The sequence below is a fragment of the Lates calcarifer genome, linkage group LG2 (assembly GCF_001640805.2).
Source record: "Lates calcarifer isolate ASB-BC8 linkage group LG2, TLL_Latcal_v3, whole genome shotgun sequence".
NCBI classification, from domain to species: Eukaryota; Metazoa; Chordata; class Actinopteri; family Centropomidae; genus Lates; species Lates calcarifer.
In genome coordinates, this window is record NC_066834.1 from 8,576,644 (window position 1) to 8,601,485 (window position 24,842).

The 24,842-nt window shown below is 38.7% G+C and overlaps 1 protein-coding gene across 1 annotated transcript in view; it reads left to right on the top strand.

Annotated features, from left to right (window-relative positions):
- itga11a (integrin, alpha 11a) overlaps nt 1-19,952 on the top strand; it is a 46,052-nt gene extending 26,100 nt beyond the window's left edge. The window contains exons 14-30 of the mRNA XM_018683489.2: nt 2,884-3,087; nt 4,153-4,283; nt 4,475-4,641; nt 6,497-6,636; nt 7,468-7,578; nt 7,689-7,774; nt 8,485-8,695; nt 8,794-8,892; nt 13,219-13,295; nt 13,666-13,749; nt 13,994-14,084; nt 14,183-14,296; nt 15,577-15,660; nt 15,765-15,875; nt 16,064-16,159; nt 17,238-17,351; nt 18,626-19,952. Coding sequence (XP_018539005.1) covers nt 2,884-3,087; nt 4,153-4,283; nt 4,475-4,641; nt 6,497-6,636; nt 7,468-7,578; nt 7,689-7,774; nt 8,485-8,695; nt 8,794-8,892; nt 13,219-13,295; nt 13,666-13,749; nt 13,994-14,084; nt 14,183-14,296; nt 15,577-15,660; nt 15,765-15,875; nt 16,064-16,159; nt 17,238-17,351; nt 18,626-18,703 — 1,998 coding nt within the window. The 3' untranslated portion in view covers nt 18,704-19,952. The remainder of the gene's footprint in view (nt 1-2,883; nt 3,088-4,152; nt 4,284-4,474; nt 4,642-6,496; nt 6,637-7,467; nt 7,579-7,688; nt 7,775-8,484; nt 8,696-8,793; nt 8,893-13,218; nt 13,296-13,665; nt 13,750-13,993; nt 14,085-14,182; nt 14,297-15,576; nt 15,661-15,764; nt 15,876-16,063; nt 16,160-17,237; nt 17,352-18,625) is intronic.
- Nucleotides 19,953-24,842: the final 4,890 nt, after the last annotated feature.

The following is a 24,842-nucleotide window of genomic DNA, read 5'->3' on the forward strand; positions in this document are numbered from 1 at the left end:
GCGAGAACTCTTTAATAGAAGGAAATTTCCCGGTGTTCCAGGTCTGTCTTGCTCATTGGAATAATGAATGTCTTCAGTTGTTTTGAATTCATTGAACAGGCGTAGAGGAGGTATTTAAATATCTGGTGTGGCCCAAACCACATCACAGGTAGCAGGCCAAGCTTAACATTCAAAAACACAAACAGAGAAAAATCACTATTTAAAAATGTCTGTCATCATTACAACAGCAATACCACATGTTCAGGGCAATTAATAATCATGATGTGGTTGATTCAGGTGTTGCTCTTGATGATACACGGGGATATTGTTCTGGAAAACTATTTAAGGTTGGACGCCCTGGTTAAAAAATGTGTCTCTGTAGTCACAGTGAATATTACATATCCACAGTGTGATTCTGCAGACTTTTAGAGTGCACAAATGCATTTTCATTGGCAGTCTGCTCATATTGCATTGTGCTATCAATTTTTACCAAGCCTAGCAGCATGGCTGTAGGAATGGCAATGATGGTCAGTAGTATCTCTTCAAAAAAAGAACATTAGTCTCCATTTTGAGAAATCTGTGCGGTCATGTGATGTATTGACATGACACATTTGCATTTTTAAAGCGACTATAATCAACAACAGATCACATTAATTCTTATGTACGATGAACTCACAGAGAATTATCACCCAAACGTGCAGATTTCCTCAGCTCTGTGGTGTTTCATAGTGTCCTTTAGCTCATTGTTTTGGTTTTCTGTTCCACAAATTAATTGTTTTTGTTCACTTTCACCACTCATATAGTGTGATTTTCAGCTGTGGCAGGTAGCCTCAATGAACACCAACCTCCCAGCACCAAACTCTAGACAGACACAGTTAGTATCTAGCTGATTAACATAGTGAAGCATTTAGCAGTGAAAAAAACATTTCCCTCTAGAGTTGGTGGAGACCAAAATAGAGTTAAAAGGAGAGAAAAGTTTGTCATATCATCTTAATTTGTCTTGTTAATCTACCATAGATATGTTTCTCTTTCATTTTAACACTGTATGAGAAGGATGTCTTGCCTTATCAGAATGTATGGGTGGTTCAGCAGGGATGCAGTCAGAACTATGATGAACATTATAGTAAATGCAGGATAAGTACCTATCCATCATTGACAAGCTGATGCTGAGCTGCCTTTGTATCGAGGCTCTGACCAAAACTAATAGGATAATAACTACAAGTTTAAAGCTAAATTAAGTTGCCTAAAGTCTGGCAGCTGGTCAAAAATTAAATTCCATTTACTCTCTGACACACATAGAAGTTGCTCCTCTAACTCACTCCTGAGCCACTGCAGACTGGTCATGACCTGTCATGGCCTCCACACGAACCATATGTTTCAAATTTAAATGGTGCTGAATATATTTTTCCCCATTTCTCTATCAATCTCAGTCTTTGTCACACACGTGCACACATCAGGTAGCCGAGAAGTAAAAGCTACCTTCCTAAATCAATTCCCTTCCCATTTATTCACTGAAAAAACACGTGTGCTCATGTTTCATCCCTAAATTATATTATGAACTGGGATGCCAAGTGGAGCAATGATATGCATGACTACTGATGGACTCAAGTATTTGGCTCCATTTTGTCTGAAAAATTTTCCAGCCGGGTAGTCGCTTTCAAAGACATGGATACTTTCCATCTGATTTAACACTCGCTAAGAATAGAACTTCAAATAAATATACAAAAGCTATATGGCATTCTTTAGTTCTTTTATGACCTTGAGGTAAAATTCCTCACTTTTTTGTCTCCAGATGTTTAAAATATTTGAGTTCAAAAAGGCAGAGTTAAAGGATTATGAGGAAAACACAGAGGCCAATCCAAACTTTATCTTCTGTCTGATTAGAAGAATGATAAAATTCTTGTTTGTTACCATTTCCTGCAGAAATGACAGCATGATTAGTTGTCTAAAGATGGTTTTGAGATAATTGAAACAACAAACCTAGCTGGATAGAGGTCAGAGAGGACAACAATCTCTTCTTTGGTCTCATTATGATACTGTATGTCTAGATAAATGAATGGCAGATCGTTTAATAAACAGATCAGTCAGTTGACTGAAAAAAGGAGCTGTGCCAGAAGGCCTGGATCTCCCCACTTGATATAGCATACAGTAAGTCTTTCTTTGACTAACAGATAGTATATGTGCTGTTTTGAAAAATGTCCTTTTGGCGTAATGCCTCTGTGTCCAATAAAGCTTTTGTCCTGCACAGCTTGTATTTGTGTATGCAGTCATACACAAATAATATATGACCATGTGCTTACTATAAAGGCTTTTTGTATGTTGTCTATGCACATGTGAGTCACGTTTTGGTTGTATGTTTGCATGTTGAGTGTTTTTTTGTTTTTTGTTTTTTTTCCAGTAGTTCTCTTTAACATTAACTCATTAAAACATAATTCAGTATCTTTGACATAAGATGCTGCTGGTTATTTGCACATTCTCGTGTATGGGAGGCAAATCATAGTTTGGAAATACATAAAAGTATTATCTTGTGTTGTAGCCTAAAAATATTTTTGTTCACTGACACTGTTTGTTGCAGTTCGGTTTCCGGGATTAGCAGTCAGATCACCTGCCCCTGAACTCCACCCTAAAGCTGATGTCTGCTTATCATCATTAAATACCAGAGTATAAAGTCACAAATTCTTGTGTCCAAAAATCTTAACTTAAAAAATCTTAATCTTAAATCTTTTAAGGGGCATTTGATTACAGATATTTATGAAGTGGGATCCAAAGGGAAAACAAACACACTCCTATGGCAGCAAAATGAGGATGATGCTTGCAATATGTATAATGTGTATCAAATACATTTATGTGTACTTTAAAGATGACACAAAGTTCATTGTCATTATGTTTCCCTGCTATCCTCAGAATCGTTTCATTCTTGAAGGGGCGTTGGAAATCCTTAATGGCGGCCAGAATGCTCGCTTTGGCTCATCACTTGCTCCTGTCCCTGATCTAAATGGTGATGGCTTCAATGATTTGGTGGTGGGAGCCCCGCTGGAAGACGACCACAAAGGAGCCATTTATGTTTTCTTTTGTCAGCACAACAGAATTCTACGCAAATACAAACAGGTAGGATGTGTGCAAAATGTATAGTTAAAAGATAAGTATTTGGATTTACTGATTGTAATCACACACACAGTACATATTACTGGTGATCACTTTCCAATACATCATCATGTTTTTCACTTATTTTACCACCTTTCAGGCAGCCACTGATTTATGCCCATTTCAGTATGGTAAAAATCAACTTGCAGAGACTTGAAACTTGCCACCAGTGAGTGTCATTCTATACTTGTGACAGTTCTGTACCTAGATCTGTGTGGCATTACTTTTACTTGAAAATCAAGGCTGAGGTCAGTCACAGGCAATCTGTCAGTGAAGGTAAACAGTGCTATTCATGGAGCAAGACGGCAGGAAAAAATGGAACAGACAGTAGACACAGTATGAGCAGGCAAGCAGGTGAGTTGACCAAAGGACTGGTACACCAAAAGGCTAAGGATTTCAATAGATGATCTAACAAAAGACTGGATGAAAAGGGGTTGGCATATACATAATGAGTGACTGATGAAGGAATTAAGGGCAGGTGTGCAGGCAGGTGTGGAGATAACGGAACACACTGAGAGCAGCTGCTGGACAGGTGGACAATAAGATGCTCTGCATTATCAGAATAGGTTAGTGAATGTCATGGGAAATGGACAGAAATGTGCAAAATAAGTCGCAGCGTACATGGTAATACTGATTTGAACATTTTAAGCCAGTGGTATGATTCAGAGAATAGTTGCAGTAAACGGGCTAAAACATGCAAAAATACACCACACAAATCCTAGAAAATGGCTTTTTGTCATTGAAAAGTGAGATGAGCTCACAGTTCCACTAACAGGATAGCAATATAGTTTAAGAAACACTAACATGTTTTTGGAGCGATAAAGGCATTCTTATTATTCTTGACTAAATTAGTTTAAATGTTTAGTGTCTATTTACTATTATGGCTTTAATTTTACATAATGTATTTCCCAAAAACTTGAGCTGCACAGTTTAATTGCACATGTGGCTGCTCTAACAATGACTTAAATCATAACATTGTAAACTGTGGTTGTTGTCATTATGATTCCTTTTCCTCTGCCTGTTTCTCAGAGAATAGCAGCAGCAGATTTAGCTCCTGGCCTGCAGTACTTTGGCCGCAGTATCCATGGCACGATGGACATGAATGATGACGGTTTAGTAGACCTGGCAGTAGGTTCCCTTGGTGCTGCAGTTCTCCTTTGGTTAGTATTTCACCCTGTAAATAATACTGTAAACATGGTAGTTGTAGTTATTTCTGCACAAGTACAAGGTTGGCTCAACTCTAACCACATATTGTAAAGGCTCTAATAGAGAGGGTAATCGTATTCTCAGAAATATTCTTGAGCCTCACAGGTCAGGAGCTGGCTTCATCTGTACCTTTCTGCCCTCACAGGTCACAGAGTGTTATCCGGATCTATGCCACTGTCAGGTTTGAGCCCAGTAAGATCAACATCTTTGTGAAGGACTGTCAGAGAGGTGGCAAAGACGTGACCTGTATGTCAGCCATTGTATGTTTCAACATCACTGCCAGGACTGCCATTCATCCCACACAGGAAATTGGTAAGCCAGCAAAAATAATCCACTGCTGTAGAAGCATAGTGAAGTTTCCGAGTCCCTTCCCTCGTCTTTGGCTGATGTTTGGAATCTTCTGCAGTTAACAAAATGCTATTTCATCTATTAGTAAAGCAAAGCCTTTTATTTAATGTGTAGATGTATAGATCGGTTTAGATCACTTAATCATATTCAGTTTATGATATAAAAAGATGCTTACACTGCCAGGTGTATTGTCAAACCTCTGGATACTGTCAAACCTTTAACAGACCACCTTTGCCAATACACTCAAGCAGAGCCATTTATATTTTTGATCTGTAGTTGCAGCATAGCTCAGCTGTAGTTTGGACTATGGTCCATGACAGGATGAAACATGGCTGGTTTCACGTGAGAAGAGGCACTAGGCCCTCTGAATGTATATCCTTCATGTCCTGGATCCAGCAGACTTTTCACCATGTGGCTTCCTGTAAAAACTGTGATGGCTCCTTCCATTCAGAGTGGCGCCAAAGCAAAATGTTTCTTTACCAGCAGCAAGAGATTCTGATCTCACTGCTGTTTCTCTGCCAAAGCTAATGCTGCTGCCTCCAAAGCTGGTATATCTGAACCACACTGGTGATGTTAAATGTTCCTTTCATTGTAAAAGTGCTGGTTGGAATATATCTACAAATCTATCTCTTTTTCATTTTATTTACCATAAAAAAGAGAGGGATTTCTCATCGTTTGGTGGTAGTGGCACCTCATAGACAATCCCACAGTTGGGTAGCCCACCTGCAAATAAATGTGAGGTCTTTCTGCTCACAATTTGTTTTAAGAGATATCAGGGCAAGGTCCAGTTTCAGTGTTTCAGGGGGGAGGCAGCAGACGTGCGGAGGGAGCATGTTCTGAGTTAACCTCTTGACCCTGCGACATCTTTATCAAATCTATCAGATGTGCCAAAACAGGGTAGAGGAAGAACAGAGGGAGTTATCTTGTCTTCCCTGGTTGCGTATAGTGGAACACGTTTATTTAATTTTCCTCTTGTTGTCATGTCTGGCTGGTAATGCACGGCAGATGTGCTGGAGTTTGCAGTGGTCCTTTGCATAAAATTGAGCTTTTTTTCTTTCTCATTTAAGTAAACCTTATTTATGCAAATATCTATTTACAATAATTGAGAGTGGTGTCTTTAAACAAAAAGACTCAACCAACTACATTTCAGATTCTTTGTGGGAGTTTGAGGTAAAATGCTGATGACAAGAGTTGCTGTGTAGCCCCACAGCTCTTGAAACGGAAAAAGTCCTAGTTCGAACTTGAACACATAAAAAAGTCTTTTGTAACTCTCAGTTTTTTCTCGTCGATAAAGGAAAAACTTTTTATATTAGTTGATAATAACAATTGTGATGTGGTGAAAGGCAGAGAAAAGCGTCCAATTTAGTAAGCATTATCTGCCCGGATCTTTTTGCATGAGGAATTATGATTCCCTCAGATCTCTAATTCTCTGCTTGACCCCCCCAACACAACACATGCACGAGTTCAGCCTTAGTGGATTTTTTTTTTTGCTTGTGGCATGAAAACAAGATGCAATAAATGGAAAGCCTTTAAAACAATGTGGCTTGGAAATGACACAGTACTGAAGCCAGAGGGTTTGGATTCTTGTATATGTTGGTCACACATTCATCATATGTTCAGAGTCAAGTTAATATTGCTCTGCACTGCTACAGTGAGGTCATTTACCATAGCCTGTTGTTGCCATTTGTCAATTAGTCTGCACTAACTTAAGTAAGAACAGGAGCTCTTGTATCTTAGAAACATTTAAACAAAATAGAAAATGATCTTTCAGGGTTTCAGAAGGAAGTGTAATGAATTAACCCTTCCTATGACCCACTAGGGATCAAATATAATGTCTCCATTGCTGAGAGACGTTTCAATCCTCGGGCCATACTGGACAACCCGAACAAGCTGCAGCCTCAAAACCTGACCCTGTTTCCTGGAGAAGAGACCTGCGAGCACATCTACTTCCATGTCATGGTGAGGCCTGTGATAAGGTTTGAGTCAAATACAAAGGTGCAACCAGTGTTTCCAAAGACATCCAAAGACAACTAGAGTTTTACTCCAGAATTGATTGCATCTCTTGCATCTGTGGAAACATTTAGTATCATATGAAGATTAAAATGCCATTTCAGATGCTTTTCTTTTTTGTCAATGTTTAAATTCTGGCAGAATCACTAAATATTCATCGTATTTTGTTACAGGAGCTATTTGTATGTTTTTCCACTGCTACATGGCCAATGCTAGCATCAACAGCATCCAACTGTTTATTTACCAGCCTAGAGGAAATGTTGCAAGTTCAATAAACTACATTCTTCATTCTTTTATGCACTGAAAGCTGTTTCCAGTGGTGGAAAGCAACAACAGTGTTTTGCTTCTAGTTCTATCACTTCTTTTCTTCTACTGAAGTTAGCATGCTGGTCAACCCATCTCATCACTTTCTGAAAGTGTCAAAGTGTACTTTGTCAGTCCCTGCCCTTCAGCAATGGCTGAAGCTCTTGACATCACTACCACCCACTCCTGGCAAGAAACCACATTTTGGTGGAAGAAAAAACTTACAAATAGATCCTTTGAAAAAAAAAAAAGAGCTAGTTCAGTCTTAAAATATCATTATTAATTTGGTCTCAGACATTGGTCAAAGCCAACACATACTGTACATTAAAAAGAGATTATAATCATATCTTCTGTGCATTTCTGCATCTTGTACATTTGTGTAAACCAAAAAAGCAAAAGATATTTGAGTGCCATAGATAAAGTGCCACGATAGAGTAAATCCACAGGCTAATGTTTGAACTTAATGTTTTATAACAGGAGACCACAGATTATGCACGGCCCATAGTATTTGCGGTGCAAGTGGGACTCCAAAATCCAGACCATGGGCCAGTTTTAGATGAAAGCTGGCCTACTGTCGTGAGGACTGAGGTGAGGGACAATCTGACAGCTTATCCTCATCTAATTCTATCGCAACAAAAATGAAAAGGGAAGGATTGTAGATGTTTCTTTGACTTACAAAATGTTATCTCTCTGGCTAGCTGCCCTTCTGGAATGGCTGTGACGAGGATGACCGCTGCGTACCTGACCTCGCGCTGCAGAGTATGACCGACCTGATGACTCGAAAGTAGGTACACACAAGATGTAGCACAGTCACAAGAATACACAGACATACTGACACCTAAGTTAAAAAAAATAAAAGCAATTCTTGGCTGCTCTTTATGCCTCTGTGATGGCAACCATAAGTACTTGAGGCAGTTCGTCCCAGTCTCGTGAACATGATATCTCAGTAATGCCTTGAGGGAATTTCTTCAAATGTTCACTTGGAATAAAGGATGATCTGATTAGATTTTGGTGGTCAAAGGTCATGGTTACTGTAACCGCACAAAACATGTTTTTGACCTTGAAGTAATCCCTTCAGATTTGGCACAAATCTTCAGTTGGACTCAGTGATGAGTCCAGATTAGATTAGATTTTGGTGGTCAAAGGTCAAACATCAGGGTCACAATGACCTCTCATTCTTGTACATAATACATCAGGAACACAAGGAGGGACTTTGCATACATCTTGCACAAACATTCACTTGGACTCAAGGATTAACTGATTAGATTTTGGTGGTCAAAAGTCAAAGGTCAACATCTCAAGTTTTTTGCATTCCTGAAATACACATTTTAGGAATGTGTTGAGACACAAAATACATTTTTGGCCACAACTCAAGAATTCACACGCTAATTAACTGCACTGGACTGGTTGGCAGAGGCATACAACCGCAAGGCGGTAATTCTAGTTTACTTATGATTCCACTCTGTTTTCCCTCCCTCCCTCCTTGCCTCCCAGTCAGTTCTGTGCGCAGCCTGTACAGTCTCGTGGTGCTTTCTGCCACCATGTAAGTGAACAAGGGACAGAAGGATCTCTGCGGGTGATAGAGGCAAACAGGAGGAGGATGGTGGTCGATGTCCGACTGGAGAACAAAGGAGAGAACGCCTACAATGCTCGTCTCAATATCACCTACACGCGCAATCTACGCTTCTCCAGCCTCATAGTTAAGGTACCTTATCATCACCACTACCTGTTCACTGTGTTAAATGCGTAAAACTATATTTTGAAGAAATTTACCAACATATTAAAACTATATTTTTGATCCAGGACAACACTGACATCAAAATTGAGTGTTACATTGAGGACAAACTGAGGAATGAGAAGATCTGCAATGTCAGTGCTCCGTTCATGAGGGCCAAAACTCAGGTGAGATCAGATAACTAAGGAAGTAGATGAACTTAATTAGATATAGGTTTTGCTGCTGTTTTTATGTTGAAATAGAACAATCAATTAGATGGTTTTGAATGTTTTGCACTGATTCTAGAGTATTTTCCTGTATTATTTTGGTTTAATGTCCAAAAAGACCATATGTTTTAGGTGAGAATCATCATTTTTTTATTTAATCTGACTGAGTGGAAAGCAGATGTAAAAGTTGATCTTTCCGATCATGAAAAAAAACAGTCATATTGGAGTTTTCATACTGATCCCCAAATAAGATAAAAAAGTCATCTCAGATGCTTTCACTTCAAATAAAAATCTGGAGACATGTCCACAGCCCTGTCAGAGCAGTCTTACAGCCCGCATTGTGCCACTACCCAGGGGCGGAAATAATACTGACGTGGACTGTATGAGACACAGGGGCCCAAAACACATGCTTCATGCTTTAGAAGACCATGACAGACTATAGTGGTTAATGTAAGAACCACAAGCCAAACAGAGGATCCCAGTTTAGTTCTGGTTTATGAGATTCCTCCTTTCTATAGTCTGACATCAAAGTCTGCAGTGTCAACACTAAAACATGTCCGTCTGTGTTTAACTTTCTAACTGTAACAAATGTGCATAGGAAGCAACTGAAATAACATTATTAATCCAACATGTCTTATTATTACATTAGTCCAAAAAGCTTAAAGTGGCTTAACAAGACACAACAACACATTAAAGATTAAGATCAACATCTTTATCTTAATTTATAATGTTTTATTTGTGACTTAGCATTATTTGCAGCTCTATGGGTAGGATATGGCCCTCACAAAGCACATTGTGATGTTGTAACCTGATACTTTTTGTAGTTTCCCAGGCCAGTCACAAGCTCTTCAATATGAAGACCTTAAAGTTCAAGTTACTATACCACATAGTCGATGAGAGTATTTGCAAACATTATTTATACATTTTTGGTGACCCTTTATCTTTTCGTTTATTTTTTTGAAAACTTTCCTCATAATTAAAATTAAATAAAGAATTTTTGTTATTCTTTCAAGGAAACTCTGATGGATATTGACATCAGTTCATTAAGTATTTTTCACGTTGCTACTGTATAATTTCCTATTTTTTTCTTAAAAACTCAAATGTAACAATAACTAAAGCACCAGAAGTAGCATGAGGGAAAGGTTCCAGGAAATTAGCTGGAAAATGCAGAATGTGTCAAATGCAGTGTAACCGAATTTTTCACATTTAACACAAACATTGAACCACATCTAACTTCATGCTTTCACTAGGTACAATCTCTTCAAAAAGAAAGAAAAAATAGATTAATTGATTAATTAATTGATTCATTAAAAGGAAATTGGATTGCAATCAGCCATCCTCAGCATCAGGCACCAGTGTCAAGGATTTTATGTGATCCACAAAGGGGTTTCCAGCTTTTGTAAAAAGTTTTTAGAGAGCTCTCGGTAGAGTATCTCATTTTTTCAAGCTTGATATAGATCAGCGTCTCCTTGATCCAGTATCCAGATTAAAGGATTTAAACATGCTACCAATTCAGAATAAAAAGGTGCCTAACCAGTAACAGTAGTTGAAGCCAAGAGCTTTTGCAATGTGCAGAGTGAGTAAATGAGGTATTTTAGATACTGATAAAGCACTTGTTTTTAAAAGTAACGCATCGTCGGAGTGACATTCTTCCAAGCTGTTAATGTGTTTACTGTTTTTTAACAATTGATTTTTTCATGTGATAAAATCATGGTTCATTTACTGGCTTTCTTCAGATCTTTCAAATATGTCCCACAGCCTTCTTCAGTGAATGACACTTGCTGAGGGTCAAAACTTTGGTCATATGATATTTGACCATAATCTATATATCATCACTTGTTATAATGTGCCCAGTTCCTAAATTACTTAGATCATATCTTTGAAGATGAGTTGATATTTTATGCATACCTGAGGTCAAGAATGAAGCTTCTCACCATAGATTTTTCATCTGTTTAACATTTTGTGGGAGAGGGGACACAGTGTCACTGGCAGGAAATCATATTGGTGTAACTGAAAACCTACAGTATGGAGTTTGGAGAATTTCTGGGACATGAGCCATAACATATGTGAGTGTTGTAGCCGTCACTCACACTTTTGTCTGAGAGTGACTGTGCATGTTTTGAAAGCATTTTCTCAAAGGTTAAAGTAAATGTCCCATATTTGGACATAAAAATCAGTCAAGCAATACCTTCCTCCTCTATTCACTATAAAAATTTAAATGAGCTCATTTGGTTGTTATTACATTATTAAACAAGATATCATCTTAACAACAGAAGAAACCTCTCCCTCAGAACATTTTCTCACCGCTGTAACCTGGTGCACCAGGTGAGACTGAGCAAAAGATGCTGAGATGTATTTTTTCTCTCATCTGTTACTGATTCTCACGTCCAATTCAGCTTTTTCCAAACCTTTCCACAGGCTTGTAATGTCAACAATATTTATGAGACTCTGCACTTTCCAGTGTATTTTACAGCAAGGCATCAAGTTTTATTTTTAAGAGGGTGATGTTTGAATTAACTTTGATAGGGATGACACTGATCGTACATCACACTGTGCAATTAAAAGCTATTAAAAAGCGAGCAGATTAAACATAAGTAGCCTTTTCCATTGATGTCTGAACAATAGTCTTTCCGACAAATACTGTAGGAATTAAGTAGTGAAGATGATTGTAAGAGTTTGTGAAATGTCCTAACCACGCCATTATCCCAAACAATAGTCATCTCCTTGGCAACAAAAATATCACCACATTACTCTGTAACGCTCCCCAACAACTGAACCAAGAGGACTCCGGTCACCCTTTAAAACTCACTGAGTGATTCATACCCACTCATTCGGCCTGAACAGCATCCAGAGCCACAAGGCCTCTGCTCTGCTCTGGTTGAAAGCCTTTTAAAAATGTGGCACAGAGTTAAACAACGCTGATTGTGCATTGGTGCCACTGCCAAACCAGCCCAAACCACTGTTTAGCTAAAGGAAAGTAGGAACCTGAGGGCAAGGTTTTTAAAATAGCCAGTTGTCACTCTTGTTTGGACTGTTCCGGTTGCTTTTGACCTGTGTAAAACTAGCATGTGCTGTAACCTTTACTACTGCTGCAGCAAAATTATGTTTTTCTCATTGGTGTGTGCAGATACATGGAGCTCTAGTTGCAATTAATTATCTAAAGATTGACAGTGAATGTAGCTCAGGGATGTGGGCAGACTGCATCAACCCAGAGGAGGAAGGGGAGCTTCATGCTCTGTCTGAGTTTCCATGTTCAGCTATGCTGGCACACAAAAGCCCTCTTAGCCACGCACCATCTTGTCTTCCAAACCCATACCACTTGCATGCATGTGTATGTGTATGTGCATTCCTTTGTGTGTGTGTGTGTGTGTGTGTGTGTGTTTTCGTCTAACTTTCTCCTAAAAGACCTTCACACAGATTCATCCAATTATTTTTGAAAACAGGCTGCACAAAGAGGCAAACCTTTCCTCTCCAGAGCATTTTTAACAAAGAAGAAGAGGGGTCACTTTTCACAAACAGGAGAAAATATGTCATTATTTTTCTATGTACAGTATGTTCTATATCTGTGGTCTGTGGATTATTCAGCCTATACGGAGGAGGGAAGCTACAGCAAACCTTGTTATGCATTCCTCTCTGGTCAGACGGAATCTGTCAGGATTTCATTACGGCATAGAGGACTGTAAACAACACTCAGCTCTGCTCAGTCTGCTGTCTGCTGCCAATCAACCCTCCTCTTCTCTCCTCTCCAGACTTAAGGGTCTCCCTCTGTTTCTGTTTAGGATTCCTCCATTGTTTTCCATTTTCTTACACACCCAGTTTCTCTTCTGTTTCTGTCTGTCTCCTTTCCTTTCTATTTTTCTACCTCTCTGCTTGTATTTTGCCCTGAGTCTGACTCTCACTGGAAGTTGTATGTGTGTGTGCAGTCATGTTGATTTGTATTTATGGCATTGTCCCCAACTAAGGGGAAATTCCCTGGCTCTCTTTAAGCAGCACCAACTGTGCAGCTGCCTGCCTGGGGTCAAAGCCCAGGACTTACAGCAGGTTATTGCAGGCTTTACTCCCTAATCCATAGTGCAGGGCCTGTACTTCTGGGGAACGTATATACCGTACAGTAGCATGTGGAGTCAAAAAGAGCTGTGGCTTGTGCTTTTAGTGTTTTTGCCATGAAAACTGAATGATGATGAACTAGTAAAACACTCAAGGAACACTGAAAAATCTGATCAGAGATTAGATTATTTTTTAGGCCATGCAATAAATGAGTGATTTATTTTTCTCTCTCCTCTGTAGGTAATATTTCGTCTGGAGTTTGAGTTCAGTCGTACGGTCTTCCTAGAGCATGTCAGGGTTATCCTGGAGGCCAGCAGGTGTGAATATAAACTGAAACCCTCATCATACTCTTTATATTCCTGTTTATTGTTTTTGTTGCTCTACAATTTTTCTCTATTCTGCTGTATTCTTGTTTCATTGTGCTGTATCACCAAGTTAAATTCCTGTATACGTTGGACATTTGGTGAATAATATGATTCTAATTCTCAAATGCCTGACACCCAAATATATTTCCTCTTTGCATGAAGAGAAAATGCAGCAAAGCAGTAGTTTCATCATTCATACCAAATGGCAAGCTCAAGATAAGCTAAAAAAGCTGAAACCCCCATTGAGCAAGAATACGTTTTTCAAAAGTAACATCATTAATAGTGTTGTTTTTTAATATTTTTTTCTCCTTCTCTTTCACAGTGATGGGGAGGAAATGAGCACAGCTGATAATTTCAATGATATCTATTACTCCCTGAAATACGAGGCAGACCTTCTCTTCACTAGGTTTGTCAGTTTCAAACCATGCATGTTGCTTAAGCTCTTGAGGTGATTTTGCAAGCAGATGAGTTGACGGCATCTGGAAAGCATTGAAAAATGTACATATGGGAAAATAAACTGCAGATACTGGAGCTGAAATGGAGTCTTTGTTATCATGTACTCAACTTCACAGCATATGCTTTACAGCCCAGATAAATGGAGGATAGCTCCTTCTCACGTGCTTGTTCATGTTTATTCCTTACTTCAAAAGGGATTCGAATCCGACTCGGTATGAGATCAAATCGGAGCTGTCACTTGAGGAGCCTGGAATTATTGGACCTCCTCTCAACTTCACTTTCCAGGTGAGAGCCAACAGCCTCATCGCCATGGCTTTAATTTATGGTACAGGAAAACACTGCATGGAAATAATTTACACAATTTACTCTCTGTTGTCTGTCAGATCCAGAACCTCGGCTACTTTCCAGTAAAGGATCTACAGTTGAACATAGAGATTCCAGAAATGACGAAAAATGGGAACCAACTCCTGCAGATATCCGACTTCCATATTGATCAGGTGAGTGTGGAGCCTCAGAGTGAGAGACAATCTTAGTGATTTAGAGTGAGAATATGGAACTTTTGAAAGAATAATACCATGTTCTTGCTTTTGAAAGTTGAATTTGTAAACAGTAAAACAAACCCCTGCTCAATTCAGTATATACTCAGGAGCTTTGCTGCTGAAGTAACATTCAGTTACTGCTGTAAGTAGCAAGGTAGTTAGTGGGACAGTGATAATATTTGCAGCATATGTTGGCTGTTTTTTGTTTTGGACAGGGTAAAAAAAACACCTTCCAAACAATTTATACACTTTTACAACAGCATCATTCATACTGCTTCAGCATGTGGAAAGCTTGAGGACTCTGTAGTGCCTTGTTAAGGTTGCTAAGCTGTGATTGGATAATAATCGCTCACGGGAGAGGATTAGTCAGTGTTTTCTTTCTACTTTTAGCTTTCGGCATCTGCTATTATCTAGAAATTGTCTTTTGTGGCCACAGTTCTTCAGTCACATAAGCCAGCTATAAATAGTGTAGTGTTAAGAGTTATTTAAAGAGCTAGTACAAAAATAGTTTGAACTCAGCACAAATACTTTATTTCATGATTTAGGACCTGGTTAAAGGAATATTTCAACAGTTTTGGAAACACTTATTTGTTAATAAGACATCTCTACAGGTGCTAGTAGACTTTTTTTTTACTTAACTATATTTTACCTTAAAGTAACAGCTTCAGAATCATTTTGACGAATCAGAATCATTTTAATGGTACACTGACTTGCAGTAGTGAGAATGGTGCCTCTTTCATTCCCACTCCATTCCCTTAACACCTGTTCTTGCTCTATAAAAATTTGGTGAGTGACTATGATTGTCCGCTAATGGATTGAAGGTCATTGGCTTAAACTGCTGGAATCAGGCCCAGCAAGTTCAAGAGTAATGCCGAACTGTAGGTAAGTTAAAAAGTCATTAAAAACCAGCGTTCACCTCTGGGATCCAGCAAGGAAACTTTGAGGAAGATATCAAGAATTGTAAATGGAATTTGGCAGCACTTCCTTGTTTCAGTTCATTGAGTGGGACCATGCAATCAGAGCTCCAGTCATGCGATTGATAGACTGATAGATTGTTTTCTGTACATAAAAATTACTCAACCACTTAGAGCTCATATTTCCTAAGGCATTAAACTATTCCTTTAATTGCAGATATTTAACATTAATTCAATACCAACACACCTCAACTTATCAAAATATTATTGCTGCAGACATGAGACTGTTAGATAGTAACAGGTATTTTTACTGTTATGTCACAGAGAGATGGTACACACTGTTTACCACCTCAGCATGTGGCACAGAGCAGGGCATCACCTGAGGACTTTTCACGCTTCTCCCGCTTGGTAAAGTACAAACCACCCAAATTTTATTCCCAAATAACATTTTTATTTCCAATTTTGTCCTTAACTTTTTTCCTTAAGGCTCATGTTTGGTTTTATACACACAGAACCGATCCAACACCCTAACTCTGCCAATCCAATGCACTGTCAATGTGGCCTCCCACAGAGAAATTGCAGTTCGAATCACAGGAGCACTTAGAATAGATACCTTACACGCAGTAAGTACAAACTCAAAACATGCATCGATAGTTTGGTGATTTGCCCAACTTCATAAAAACATGCACGCAATTTCTCTATTTATCTTACGGTTATTCTGCTTTGATTCTGTGGTGATGACAGCTTTGTAGTCTCTCAGCTGTGTAATGTGTTTGTGAAAACTGGCTGCATGTATTCATTTCTTCTCCAGCTGAAGTTTAAAATCCTGGAACTGGTAACCAGTGCATCAGTGGAGCTCCCCTCCTCCAGCCCCATGTTTTTACATGAGGAGAGGCCTGTCAGACATGTGAGTCAACAACATTTAATGTTGTAGACTGCCTCTGCCCTGGATTTGACCTGATTGAAAACTGAGTTCATAAAAGCATCATAATTTAATCAGATTCCTCTCTCTGATTTTTATCCCATCCATGTGTGAATACAGTGTTTTGTACTCAAGAAGATCAGTCTTCTTGTACTCAATTATCTTGAGTAGACTGAAAGTATTAAAATAGTATAATAATGTAGTAGCTAAGTTTATCTAAAACCAGATAAAAATTTGTTTTGATGCAGGTACAGTTGAATTTGGTGCTTTATAACTAAAGCAGTGTAGAGTTAGACAGTAAAAGTTGGTGTTGGAGCACACGTGCTGTGTGGTGCTCAGGGACCGAAAGGACCAGCGGCACAACATGTAGAAGTCTGAACTTGTGCACTAATCTTTGCTGCCATCTATTGGCCAGTACAAACACTCAGACTGTGTCTCTGCACTCTGATTTTATGAGCCAGTAAATACTGATTTCTTTAAGATGATATAAGCTCTACGTGTGTTTAAGTGTAAAAAGGGAAATGGATTTTTGTGGTAAAACTGATTCTGATCTATGCTGCAACAAATAAATCTTCCTTTGAATATACATGTCATGAAAGAAGAATTGCATAAATGTTTTGATCCTGTTTCAGAGCAAATTCTGAAAAAGTCTGATAAAGTCACTCTATTCTACATTTGTATCTTAGAAAAGTTAGAAACTTTGTAAAGATCCCATGTTGGGCCTGTGAGTGTCTATGTGCTGGATATGACTACAGTAATGTGTCTGGATTTATGATTCACTATAATCACCGTCATCTCTGGGCAGAGTGCATCACAGCTGTGCCATCTTTAATGACTGCAGTCATTACAGACTATTATGTATTTACACTAACATACTTGATTTATAATTATATATATTACTCTATGTACATTATAGTTTCAGTTTTGTACATGATGAATATTTAATATATTATTACAATGTTTATTATTTTATTTATAACACTATATAGTAGCTGACACTGAGTTCAGTTTGCATCTGCGAAAGAAATTGAATTTTATTATATTATCTCATCTTGTCAAACAGATAATATTGGAGATCAGGAAGGAGGGAGATTACAGGATCCCTACCTGGATCATCATTGGTAGCACGCTGGGAGGACTCCTATTGTTAGCCCTGCTCAGTCTCGCTCTGTGGAAGGTAAGTCATCATATCATGCACATTAGTTATTAGGCATTAAGAAAAACTATATTGAATGGTTAGATGTATTATATTAAGACCTACAGTATATCCTCACCATGACTGCAAGCTGTGCCTCAGAACTGCTCTGTTTATCTACTGACAGAAGTATCATATTGTTCTCTTATCAAACTAATCTTAATCTCTTACAATGTTGGAAGTTATCTTAGGTCTTCATGGGCCCTACTTAACTCTGTGGGGTCATGTGACATCTCTGCAGCACACTGCAGCGTATTCCAATATCCCATGCACTGCACTGAAAAATTATACCAATTACTCATACATACCTAAAAGAACTTAATTTTTACAAACTTTTATGCAGCAAAAGATCCAAGGCAGCAGTAACAGAAAGAAATGGCCAATACCAGTGAGATTAAATCTTAATTATAGTCACAGCAGTACTTCAGTGTAGGAATAGACTGCCACTCTCTGAGAATGAGGTAATGTCCAACTGAAACAAACAGTCAAAGTCTGAAAAAGTGAAGTTATTATCTGACTTTTACAATTTACCTCATGACCTCCTGCTAAAATATATTCCAAAACCACCAGAAAATGACTTTCCCTGAATTACAATGTAAAACTGTACCTCCTATTGTATAGCTAAATACAGATTATGTTTATAACCGTCCCTTATACTATAACTTGAAAAAAAGGAAACTGGCTGCTCAATCATACAATATAATAGAGAGGTGAAACAAACGCTTTGCACTCTACTCTCTGTGATGTTTCTAGTTGCTGTGTGTAGACTCTCATTGTGACATACAAGGTCAAGTAGGCAGCCACACATTCACAGTCCACACAGAAGGCACTGACACTGAGACTTTTGCCTAGGAAAATTACTGAAACGATAAATCAATTCTTAAATTAATTAGTAATTGATTTGCAGTTTGTCAACTTTGTTTCAGCCTCAGCGCAGTTTGGATATACGTTGTGAAGAAGATAGGGAATATAGGAAACAATATACCGAGTAAACATCTATATGTTAGCATTGTCATTGTGAGCATGTTAGCACGTTTTGCAGCTCTGTGAGGCTGTACTTAGTCACCGTACTAACATAGCTGTTGACTAAAGAATTAAGTTCATTTAAGTTTAAATTTGAGGTGCATTTGATATTATGAAGAAATGGATCTGTGTGCAGCAGCAGCTAAAAATATTTACACTATGTTGGGCGCTGAAGCTGTAACATTACATCTTGTCTAATTTCTCTCCATGTTCGACCAATCTTCCACCCCCAGCTTGGCTTCTTCCGGAGGCAGAAGCGGAGAGATGAGGATGAGCGGGAGGCCAACGGGAAAGTGGCGGAAGAGCGGTAACGCAGGCTGAGGGCCCCCAGCAGACGCCTTTTCCACAGGGGACCCGACACTCAGGGACCAACCCACCTCCCCCTGCTCCCCATTGACCACAGTGGCACCGCATAGACAGCTCCGCATGATCGCTGAAGCAAGGCTTTCTCAGTGCACTGGATCTGTCCCACGCCACGTCCCCCTGACCCCCGAGAGTCAGCACTGTCACACTCACTTAGCATTCCTGCACTGTTACGACATCAGGGCCTTCTTTGTCTATGTATTCCACTGCCCTCGGTGTCGTCCCTTCACAGATCTTGGAGCTCTCGTTTTCTTGGCTCCGGGCTGGAGCTTTGGTGCTTTTTCTGGCTGTTTGAAAGGAAGAATAGAGCGAGCTTTGATCGATATGTTCCAAGAATTTCAGGCCTCAATTTGCCCTTGAGGCAAATGTTAGCCACTCACTCTTTTGTCTCTTTCTGATGTGTATTTATTTAACTCTTATGGTAAATTTTGAAAGACATGAAAAACCTCAAGGGTGACCTTCCACCCAAAAGCTACGGCAAATGTAAAGTTACTATACTGTATATTGAATTCGATGTTTAAAAGATTTTATCTGCAACATGTTCAGTTGACATGCATAGTAATTTATGAAGAAACAAAACTGAACTAAAGTCACCAGAGTACAAAGAAGATTCATGATGTTTAACTTTCAGAGACTTTCTTGATCTTTTGCTGCAGAGAAGAATCTTCTAAATATGTATCCTCTCTTTAGAGTTCACTCCTTTTCTTTTAATATTTTCATCCTGGAAAACGTGCAGGATGGTTTTTAAACATTTGATGCACTTTTACTTTGTACAAAATTAACTTGAATTTTGTAAATAGTCAAGTACCTTTTTATACCCTTTCAGTACTATGATAGTTTTCATTATTTTCCCACAGGTTTATGGCATTACTTTGTAACTTAAGCTACAAGGCAAATTAAACAAGTCAGCTTTGTGTTTCTGAACCTGTCACAATACAAGACGGTTGCATGCCTTTTAACATGCACTGCATCAGAGCAAAGGGTGTGCATAAAATACTGCTGGCAAATATGTTCAGGATTTGAACAAGAATTGTAACTGAATGATAATCAGACGCCATAAATATGAGTCCAGTGAATGCACATTGCTTACAGTATGTCAGCACCCTCCTGGTGTTACCAATGAATGTCAGTTTGTTCTATTTTGATGAGGTGTGAAGAGCTATAATACGCCAACAAATAAAACTTTGTATATGTCTATGAATGTCTTTTTGATTAACCTAAGGAGTATCAGCCTCAAAAAGGAGGTCTGAAAAAGCAAAAGTGGTGTTTATATGATTTCTGCCAACTGATCAGAAACAGATTGGGTTTGGGAAGAAGAGAGAGTGAACACAGGTCACACCTACTCCCAAAAATACCACCTCTCTGTTAAATAAACTTTTAAAGCAATTTATTTGTTTCTTCCAAAAGATGAGAAGATCGACTCTGCCCATGTCACTGGTCAGTTAAATATGAAGCTACAGATAGTAGCTGGTTAGCTTAGCATAAAGACTGAAAAGTAGAGAATATAATAAAATAGGCTTTTATTGTCACTGTACAGTATAACGAAATTGTGGGAGCTCCGCAAAGACAAGAAAGTATATACAATAAAAAAATACAAAATGTACACAAAAAATACAAACATTTACACTAATTTTACACAATTTACACACACACAGCACACATGATTAGAGAGCAACTAGCCTGAGTCTGTCCAAAGAAAATATGCCTTCTGGCACCTCCAAAGCTCACTGTTTAACGCATTATATCTCGTTTCTTTAATACAAAAACCCAAGTGTACAAATAACAGTTTTTACAGCAGATTATCTTCCAGATTGTTTCTTGGGTCTGTGCAGTTACCAGTTGCCAGGTGCCAGTGGAGACTTGGAAGTTATCATACCAAGAATTAGTAGTAAATGATCCAGGCAAAATTTTTCCAATCTTTGTGCTAAGCTATGCTAATCAGCTATAACAAAATAATATGAAAGTGGTACCAATCTACACATTACTGCCAGAAAGTGAAGCAGATTTCCCAAACTGCTGAACTTATTTAGCTTAATGAGGTACTCTAGTGATTCACCCTCATCCACCCAATCCACCCTCATTAAGGAGGAGGATTCACATTTCCCATAATGCACCTTAGTAGCATCTGTTCTTTTGATCATACCTGCTTGGTATCAAGTCTCCAGCACTTAAGCGTAACACTTAAGAAAATGTCTCCAGAGCCACAGAAAACATTACCCACTGTTTTCAGTATCACTCTCTGATGAGGCATCATTTAGAAAGGGTTAAAGGCTACCACGATCTCTCCTGATCTTAAAACTCATAGCCAGTGCGCTCTTACATTGGAAACTTCTACTCATACTGCACTAAACACCTGATACTGAGAGGAGACTATAGACAGACTGTAGAAGGACACTCCTCTGGGGACTGACTCTCACTTAACCTGTCATTTGTCCACTTTTCCATCCCTGTTGCTCATTTGCTCACTCTGTTATGTAAGATTCACATATGACTAACCACGTTAATTATGTTCCGTGCAAGCTTTGCGCATGCTCTCCCATGTGTTCTCAACTCAGGTCATGCAGGTTTAACAAAAAAAAAAAAAAACCTAGAATGATGAACAATTAGGCTACCCTGAAATTAACTTAATGTCTTTGAAATCCAGATGTTTGCTCATCAGCTATTAACATCACCCCACTGTGCTCCATTAAAACACTGAAGACAGTTAATAATTTCAGGTATATGACAGCAGCAGCAAAGTAGTTGTTTTTCATCTGTTCGAGTGATATTTAACAGGTGAACACACCTCTGCAGTTCTGCTGTTAATTTGGCAGTTTGTTTGTATTGAGTTAATGAGTGTCTGTCTGGACCTTTCTGTTACAAAAGATTCACACGGACATCCTCTCTCTTGATATGAGCCTACGGCGTGCACTGAAAGTTGAATAATTACAGGGGGGAAACAGAATTAAAATGACTATTGTATTATAGATAGGGAAAAGCCTCACAAGAATAACACTTGCTCCTCAGTACAAAAATGACAAACTGAGGCATCAAAGACACAGGTGAAGAGTAACCTGATAATGTTAATTATAATAATCAGATTCTATATGTTCTATATCATATCCTGAATGTGGTTTAAACATGTTGATAGCATGACACCGAACAGAAGCTGAATTTTAAAAAACAGTTGTAAGCCATTAATAAGAATAAGTTTTTGGTTGGCTGGTTGCGCAAAATCATGACCCCTTGTTTGGACCAAAACCCAGACATAAACAACATTTGAAACTGCAGACTTATTACGGAAAAGCCATTTATTAACTTTTGAGTTTCAATAATTAACTTATATGTGTGCATAAAAGATTGGAATTACAGAGAGAACAACCAGTCTTGCAACAGTGTGTCCTATTTAAATCAAATATTTTGATAATATCATGGCTGCGTGTTTCTATTCAATAATAATATAGTTATATATGTTGGTAAATCATTAAGGATTTTCCCAAACCTGGCAACCCAAATTTTGTTCTTATTAATGGCTTATAACTGATCTATAAAGAATTCATAAATTATATATTAACCATTAATAATGTTCACAGGCTGCATGCTTGTACCTTATGTGTGAAATCCACTTTCATGAGAAAATGTTTGAGAATGATTTCTGTGATGGTCTTCACCTACCAGTAGGAGGCAGTGTTTCTCTTATGATACCTCTCAGTCACAGTCACAGAGAAATCTTACAGCAGTTGGATTGCACTTAATCCACTGTTGAATAAACAGATGAAGCGGATGATAATAATATCTGTGAGTGGAGTCATCTCTCTTATCTCTGTCCATATAAATATCTAACAGCAGTAAACAGCATTAACTTAGTTGGCATCTTTGAATTGTCTGCAACAATTATAGACAACTAAGACTGTATTTATTGAAAAAAAAAACAGGTCAAACAAAGGATTTCTGATCATTTATTTTTGAAGACTGTTCCTTACTCTACTGCATCTTGCACCAATTTAAAACCTTCAGCATATGAAATGTAACTAAATAACAGTCAGATCTCCATGTGGAATTAAACCACAAGGGTCCTGCCCTCTAGAGAGGGGTCACCTTCAACCTCAGTGCATTACCCCCAGCATCACAAAGAGTAATTTGCCTCCAAACACAGAGGTGATTGTGTAGCCACCTGCTGAGCAAAGCTCATTAGAATCATCAGGTTTTGTTTGGGGGTGCTGTAGTATTGCCAGTGACATCTGCAAAATCCAATCTAATGGCAAATGAAAATCATTAAAGGTGGCTGTTAGTGCTGTTCTCCAAGCTTAACAACAAAAATTATATGTATGTATGTAGCTCTGTGGTTTAGCTAAACATGCAAACTATCTGCTACTGTCAGTGCTGCAGTGAAAACATATTGATCCCTGAGGGGGAAATTAGACTGCTGCAGCTGCAAATGTAATAAGATTCAGCAAGAAAGAAAATGGGGGGAAAGCACTTAGATAAACAGAATCAAAGTAATAAATCTATGAATACAAAACACAGCAATTAATGCTCAAATGTGAGGTTATGTAAACATGCTGTAGAACATATTTCCATGAATAGGCTTTAAATATGAGACGTATATGAAAGAGTGTTGATTAATTTCTGTGTTCTGTTTATTCATCAGTGTCACTAACTGGTTGCATGGTTGCTAGTCATATAATGAATGTGGATTAGTTGATGTAAAATATATTCTGAATGTGTGACTTGAGACTTAACTGAGATAAATGCAATTTGTTACATCAGAATCAAACACAGTTTGCACTGCAGAGTATACACACAATGGGAATTTCTTCTCATTTGTCTGCTCAGTAACCGCAGCCAAAGAAAATAATTATTTCCTTTGGAAATAATCGAAGCAGCAGCTCAGGATACAAACCCTCTGCGTGGCATCATTACTTGCTCATTAGCTTGAACAATTTGCTGGAGGAAGCATTCAAGTATAGAAATTAAAAATTCCCTATTCATGTCAAACTCCTCCATTATATTTATGTCTATTTATGTAGCCTGTATTTATTGTGGTCAACAAATGTAAGTGGACTTGTAAGCCACCAAATATTTTATTTTATATTAAGTAGATTATGATTGAAATCCATGCAGTCCCTTGTACAATCACTTTACTCAAGTAAACTGCTGGACGATATGCACAAAACATATGTGTTTAAGTGTTTTTGCTTAATGTAAAGCTTTTGATATTAAGCCAAAAACACAGTGTAGTGTTCAGTATCTACTGTCTGTCATGGAGGAGGAATACCTCCTGTTGCTCTTCCTTAGGTTTCTTATTGTTTTTTCCTCATCCACGTCAGGGCTCTAAGACAGAGGGTGTCACATGAAGCCCTTTGAGGAGGACTGACTGAAGAGACCAACACTTGCTGCTTAAGAGAAAAGCCTGTAGGACTCTTTGTGATCATCACTGTACACCCTCCCTGCCACATCATGGACAGACCACACAACACAAAGGGAGGGATGGGGGGAGGAGGGACGGGGCCAGACACTCATCAGTACAAAAACCTGTCAGCCGTCCCAGCTTTCCGCAGCCAGAAGAGTCCCTCACCCCCCGGATTGTCCTGCTCTTTCTCTTTGCTGAATCATTTGAGAAGGACCTGCACCGCTGCCAAATTGACAGCTGGAACCTCTGCAGTTATTATTAACCTCCCCTCAATATGAATTTAACAGTAACTGCAGCTCAGGATGCACACAGTGTAAATGAGCTTGGAGTATAAAATCTACAAATCCAATACTGTGTCACAGAGTCTGCTCCTTAGTTCCTCTCTTCTCTCTGGTCTACAACCCCTGCTCACTTCTACCTGCACATCATCTCCCCAGACCTGCCACTCTCCACTCCACCACCAGATGTCCCTGAACTTTCTCCCTGTCCCCACCTGTTTCCAATCTTCAATCACCTGAGCTTCCCTCCCACTCACACACCTGTCCTCACTTCCCTCATCACCCAAAGCAAGTGAACCTGGTATTGTCACCAGCCCCTTGTAGGTTTGTATTTGTATGTTCCTCAGTGTTTTCCTATGTGCGTCCTGCAACCTGAGTCTGGTAACCTGTTGCCTGCCTGCTGGTCCACCTATCTAC